Consider the following 6,959-nt stretch of genomic DNA (forward strand, 5'->3'; position numbering starts at 1 on the left):
GAAATCTTATTGACTACTTTGTTCCCTTCCTGCCTCTGGAATACAAACATGTGAAAATGTGTGTCAGGGTTGAGATTGAATCACGTGGCTATGCTGTGGATGAAGACATTTTAACCAGAATAGCCGACGAAATGACCTACTTCCCCAGAGAGGAGAGAATTTATTCAGACAAAGGATGTAAAACTGTGGATGCAAAGCTGGATTATTACTATGACTTCTAATGCTTTATCTGCAAAGAAGCAGATTTAACTTAATCATAGTGGAGAACCCAGGACATTTCATTTTTAAGCACTTTTTAAAGAAAGGAACGTTATTTTTTTAACTGGCGTGGAAATAAGCAGCAGTGCCTCTGCATTTTTATTCTGTCCCTACTCACGGCTCCCAAGTACTTCAGCCTTATGTCACCAAGGTAAGAACAAACTGCGTTGTGATTGCGGGGGTCTGTGTCTGACAGTGCCAAAGACTCCTCTTGGATTGTGTGTTGATCCTCAGAACTGTTTGCCAGACTGTTGGCACCTATAGAAGGACTGAGACTATGACCTAATTTTAATTGGATTTTGTTTTGATGTGGATGATTTCGAGACAATATTGAGAATTTTAATCAGAGTTCCTATGTCTCTGAAAGTCTTTGTTGAGCTTTCTGGGAATATTCCTATAACTGTATTAAAAGTAGGATATGTGTCTTTTCTCCTTGAACAGCTTGATTCCAGTAAAGATAAGGGGGGGGGATTTGTTAACTACAAAAATCTGGAGACTTCTATCCAACATTGTCCAGTACCATTGCCTTTCTCAAAACAGGGGTATGAATAGGCCTCCTGCATGTCAAACCATGAATATGAAACTCTTTGGTATGAAGAGCGTGGAAAGGGTGGACTTAATATTACAAGGAAGTGAGCTAAAATCTTTGACTGCCACATTAGTGTAGTTGGTTCCTATTTTTGGTTATTTCTTTATGTGTAAGGTTGCTCACAGCGTGCTCTCCCTGCAGTGATCTCAGGAGGGAGAAAAGTGTGAGTGGTGAGTCAGCTTCATGGAGAGGGTGAATGAGGGTAACTGAAGGTAACTGAATGGGAAACATGTACAGGTTAAATTTTGCACCAAGGAAATGGAAAAGAGGTTTTTCCTCTTCACCTCCATGTAGAATTCAGGGACCAGCTTGCAGGATTTTCCCTTGTTTCTGTCCTTGCAATACTGTGTGCCTTTGGGGCAGGGGTGAAGACAGAGCATTTGAAATAAATGTGAAATGTGTCAACCAAAGCTGCTGTGAAGACACTGTGAAGAGTGTCAGACTTGTTAAACGTAAGCACTGCAGAGGCTTTTTCCACTCCAGTTTCTATTAAAAAAATAAACTTTTTCTCATTGGAAATGTATTTCTTGGTTACCTGTTGGTGTTCTTTGCACTGAGTGATTTGATGTTAATTTTGTACAAACTTACTGCTTGTTAAGGAAGAGCATCCTACCTTTTTGGCTGAAGTGTTCAGCTGTGCTTGAGTACAGGTATCTCCCTTCTTGAGTTCAAAGGGAATAGATATGGGGAGGAGATGTGACTCTGCTGCCTGGTGAAAGGGAAACAAATGAAGTTTGGAGCTGAAACTGCACTTGTAGACCATGAGTACTAATTATACTCACACAGCTTTTGTAGAGGTGGACTCTCTAGATGTACATGTCCTGAACAGTCTCATGAAGATGGATTTGTCTTCTAGAGACTAGTTAATTCCCTGCTTCTCATCTCCTCCTCCCACCATGGTACCACTGACTGAACACCCTGCACGCTCTGATTAAAGCCACCCACATTTTCAGTGACAGCACCTTGAAGTTTTCTCTGCAAAGGGAAAAAAAGGGTCAGTAAGATTTCAGCTGTCCTGTTCTGCTCTGAAGTTGTGTCACATGCAAATCATCAGTCCTTGTATTTGTCAGCAAATGTGTGTTTTGAACTCAGGTATTTATCTATTTCTTTGACCTCCTGATTACAGCAAATGACTGGCTAATGGAAAAAAGCAGACATGATAAACTTTTACTCCTGTCTAGTACCTTCTCATCAAAAGAAATAGTTCAACCAAGCAGTGTTGTGGCTTTTCCAGCATTAACTTCACTCTTAGTTCTGCTTTATGTGCCATTGCAGCATTGATATAGCATTTGACATACATTAATAGCAAGTATTTAATTATATCATAGCCCCAGATGGCTTAGAGTGGATGGAAGCTTCTTCTAGAGGGTGTAGAAATGATGTTCAAAGGATGCAGACTGCCTCTGTTTAATCTCTCTTTTGTCCTTGAAAACAGCAGACCTGGCTAGGAGCATCTGCATCTGGGTAAAAGAAATTGGTGTGCCTGAAATCACTCGCAGCTTTGATCCTCCCCGTTAGACTGCACGGTTTCAGAGTTGAGGTCCTCACTCTGTCTTGCTGTGACAGGGTAACCCTGGCCGTTATTCTTTTTAATAGGGCACTTGAAACTGGATCAGACAACTTAAAGGAAAATGTCAAACGGGGTGAAAGGTCTGGTCCTGAGAGAAACAGTCCATTGGCCAGGTGACAGTAGCTGAACAGTTGCCAAGACTGAATTTTGTTTCTTATCAAAGTCCAGTCCAAACAACTGCTACTTTAATGCAACCTTCTTCTGCAGGGAACGTTCCAGGATCTCATGCTGTGCTCATAAAATTAGAGGCTACAGTTAAAATACAGCGATGTATTAAGTGCTGCTTTTGATTGATAGAAAGAGGCAGCCTGGCTCTAGAGATTCATCTGCCCGACGCTCTGGACCAAACAGCCACGCTGTTGTGTGTGCAGAGCCGTGCAGACATAGTGCAAAGTCCCACTGAACAAGAGAGCTTATGCTTCCCAGACCTGCTCCCTCAGGAGTTTCCCTGTGCATCGTTACAGCACAACATGTGGTTCCCAACAGCTTGAGCAAACGACTGTTCCGTGAGGTGCGAGTTGTTGCCGCCAGCTGCACCTCACTGGAACGAGGCTGTTATTTACACTCTGGCTTTTTTTCAGTGCTAGAGAGGATGCAGATGCTCTGGCCCATGGAGATAACTGATGAAAGCCTTTGCCAGCTAGAGGAGAGGTGAAGAGCTGCTTTGAGTGACAGCTTTCCAGACACAGCACAGAGAGGAGGAATAGCTAAACAAGCTACTCGAGGCTTCTTTGTCCTGCAGTGCCTGGCAGTATGGTAGGAGAAATCTATTAATAACTATGAAGCAGATCAGGCAGAGACTTTAAGGCTATTTCATAGGTGTCTGTTTCTACTGAGCTGTATTTAACTGCTGAAAGCCTTACTGTGCTGTTGGATGATTCAACATGCTTCGATATCAACAGGCTATTTAATCTGCTTATCTATTGTTATAAACAATTTTTTAGGAATAAAGGAAGCTTAACAGAAAGCTGGGGTGCAGCTGGTTGCAAACCAGATAAATAGTGCTTTCCTATAGCTGAAAATTATTAAACTAAGAGAAAAGTGACTTACGATTTATTCCAGGTACAGTACAGTACTAATAGTGTTTTGAAATTGCACAAGTACTTTGTATTCAGAGTAACTGAAACTGGATGCAGCATTTACACCTATGGATAAGTCAGTTAATAGGCAAAACATTGTACATGAGAAGCAACAGTCCAATGTCCCAAGGTTAATGGCTAGCTGGCGTTTGGTTTTGGAGATTGCATCAGCATGAATGGTTTGCCAACATTTGACAAATTCCACGTGGGGTTGTAAAAGACAATTGACACTTTTAGTTTGGAGCTTAACATAAACACTGAGCTCTCTGTCATAATTTGAATTAACACCATAGTGTTGAGACGAGTTTTGTATCTCATCTTAAGGCAAGTTTAAGTACAAGTGAGGAAATAGATGCTGCAGGGCAAAAATAGCCCAATCCCTCCTGACAGTTTAAAAATCACACTACACTCAACCAAGCAATAGGCACTTCTGTCTTCCACTACAGTGTTTGAGCCACAAGTGATAGATGATGAAAGAGTTAAAGCTTGCAACAGAGTTTTAAACACCAGCCTTACAAAGTGGGTAGTTAAATCATCTCTCCCAGCTTCCTAGCCCATCACTCACCCTTCCACACAGACATTCTTTTAAAAAAGCTACTATAAAACATACTCTAGTGAGGTATGGGGTTGTTGATTGCTCCCATTTTCCATACTCCCTTCTCTGTGGCTCTCCAGGAAGAGCTTTGTATTGCTCTTGCTTACACTTCAGTATAAAAATACACTATTAAAAATAACTTCTGCCATGAACGTGTCTTCCAAGCAAGGTGAAAGTAGCATTACCCATTCCTCGGGTGCAGCTTGGAGGGACAACTAAAGATCTTGCAGACTTCAGGCCCAGGAGCCCACGTGCAGATCAGCCTGACAAACTTCAACAGTCAACTCCTCATGAGACCATTTTTCTGATTAAAAACATAAGACTGGCCTAATATATTGTAACAGTCAGATCCCTCAGATGGGCCCCTCTGCTTAGGAAGACAAACACCCTGGACTTACCATACAAATTTACTTTACCCCCTTAATAATCTCCCCTTCTGTCCCTGAACAGCTGATGCTCGCTTGTCTGTAGAAGCCACAACAGCATCAATCTGCTGTGAAGGACGAGAAGCCTCCCACCATACCATCTTCTTACTGCAACGCATCAAGTGCCAACCCTGGCAGACACTAGCACAGTCCTGCACACGCCACACATCCCTTCATTTCACTACCCCATGAATGAGACAGTGTACAAGGAAGGGAATATACTGCCTGGAAGAATTCTTCTGTTCTCCTTTGCTCTAGTCTAGTTTTTATGGAAAGAGGAATTAAATACTTGATAATCCCAGGACTTGGAAGAATGAAGCAGGAGAGGCTGTATCCAGTGCTATATATGTGTCATACTCAGAAGTTCTCTATAGGTGAAAAGAAAAATAAAGGGGGCAATGTTTGCAAACCAAGCAGTTCAGGGGGATGTTAAGTTAAAAAAAAAAAAGTTAAAGAGCCCACACAGCGCACTGGTGTTTTCACCACAGTCCCTGCAACAGTAAAAAGCTTAGTGCAAATACCCAGATTTCCAAAAGCTCTGAAAGTGCTTTGGAGACCTGAAGTTAATCAACCCTTGGCTTTTGGATCTCTCATCACAGCGTCTTCATGAATATCCAGCTTGGCCTGTACAGTCTTGCAGCCTTTATCCGAGTAGATTTTCTGCTCTTTTGGGAAGAATGTCATCTCATCAGCCACTGCTTGGACAACCTTCTCATCAACAGCATAACCCCGGGCTATCATCTCAGCCCTGATGCACATCTTGACATGCTTGTGCTCCAGCGGCAGGAAGGGGACAAAGTAGTCAATGAGGTTCCTGTCGATGAGGCTGCTGTGCCACAGTCCACCTGGAGGAGTTAGGGCAAAGAGAAAAGCAGAGCAGGGTCAAGAGATGAACCTTGAGTTATGAAGTAAAACGAATTTCACATTTTCTGGGGAAAGTGACTTACTATTTCTGTTATTGAAGACTCCTACAGATAACACGGGCTCCAGGTCTTTTAGCTGAATCTCTTCCCTGCGCTTTCCACTTATCCAGAAGTCAAGAGCTGCTTTATTAATTAAGTCACCCCCTGCATTGCTGTTCATAAAAGAAAAATGTCCAGTGGTGAATACAAACACAACTGAACAGGAATTTCTTTTTTAGTCGGTTACACTTCTCTCTAATCTTCTTGATGTCAAACAAATCACCAACACAGAAAAAGCCAAAATCTAGGACAATTCTCCAGTTCTTTAAATAGCTATCAGTGTGTGGGAGGTGACCCCAGCCCACAGCCAAGCGCCTACACAGCCACTTGCTTACTCCCTCCCACCTCAGAGGGACAGAAGGAGAAAACAGGAAGAATAAAAGTGAGAAGATTTGTGGGTCAAGATAAAGACAGATTAGTAGGTAATGAAAAGAGGAAAAAAACAAACCCAAGGAAGGCTGAGGAAATCATTCACCACCCTGACAGTCAGGCCATCGCCCAGGCAGTCTCTGAAGAACCATCACCTTGGAAGCTGAAGCTCCCCTTCTTTCTCTACCCCAGTTTTTACTGCTGAGCATGACGTGACATTAATATTCCCCTGGCCAGTTCGGGTCAGCTGTCCCAGCTGTGTCCCCTCCCATTCTCTTGCCCACCCTAGCCTACTCGCTGGAGGCTGCATGGGAAACAGAGAAGGCCTTGAGGCTGTGCAAGTACCATCCAACAACAGCCAAAACACTGCTCTTTTATCAACACTGTGTTAGCCACAAATCCAAAACATGGCACCAGCCTGGCTGCTGTGAAGGCAGTTAGCTCCGTGCCATGCTCTGTTATCAACACTGTGTTAGCCACAAATCCAAAACATGGCACCAGCCTGGCTGCTGTGAAGGCAGTTAGCTCCGTGCCAGCCAGACCCAGTACACACACGGTGTCCCCATCCCAGAGAACGTCCCCAGAATGTGAACCCTCATACGATGTGGGGTCTGGGCAAGACTCATGAGCTCAGCACACAGTGGTCTGCAGCACAGTGTCACACCTGCTCAACTACAGCCACAGGCCACACAAGAGCTCGTAGTGCTCCCCTCTGTCTTCACAGAGAGAGTTTCTGCTCCACAGCGGTTCTACTGTTCTTTGAATAAGGTCCCATAGGAACATGATTATCATCATAAATACAGCTTTATCTCGGTACCTCAAAATGACTGAAAGAGGTGCTACAGACCTGAGGAAGATGAAGATGGCTTTTCTATAGGACACTCCATCAACTTGCTCGTAATAGTCTAAGAAGGGCTTAATGGCATCAATGAGACCTGGGTGCATTTTGTCCATCTCATCAAAAATGAAGATGGAATAGGGACAAGCACTGACATTGCCCCGAATCCAGTTCTGCAGTTGTTCCTGGAACAAGAGGTTGAAAAACACTGAAAAACTAGGTCTCTTGGGGGATGTACTGCAAAATATTTGTATGTGATGGCTTCCAGGGACAC

General features: G+C 43.4%; 2 protein-coding genes across 2 annotated transcripts in view; one reads left to right on the forward strand and one right to left on the reverse strand.

Moving 5' to 3' along the window:
- Nucleotides 1-432, forward strand: part of LOC104524745 (torsin-1A) — a gene marked incomplete at its 5' end in the record, with an annotated part of 3,441 nt that extends 3,009 nt beyond the window's left edge. Inside the window, one exon of the mRNA XM_010167713.1 lies at nucleotides 1-432. Coding sequence (XP_010166015.1) covers nucleotides 1-221 — 221 coding nt within the window.
- Nucleotides 433-5,083: 4,651 nt separating this feature from the next.
- Nucleotides 5,084-6,922, reverse strand: LOC104524746 (torsin-1B; the record flags this gene model as incomplete). The annotated part of the gene is made up of 3 exons (XM_010167714.1): nucleotides 5,084-5,361; nucleotides 5,464-5,591; nucleotides 6,695-6,922. Coding segments are annotated over 3 exons (634 nt in total), but the record flags the coding sequence as incomplete, so codon positions are not given.
- Between the last annotated feature and the right edge of the window lie 37 nt (nucleotides 6,923-6,959).

Source organism: Antrostomus carolinensis, unplaced genomic scaffold (genome assembly GCF_000700745.2).
Source record: "Antrostomus carolinensis isolate BGI_N321 unplaced genomic scaffold, ASM70074v2 scaffold24855, whole genome shotgun sequence".
NCBI classification, from domain to species: domain Eukaryota; kingdom Metazoa; phylum Chordata; class Aves; order Caprimulgiformes; family Caprimulgidae; genus Antrostomus; species Antrostomus carolinensis.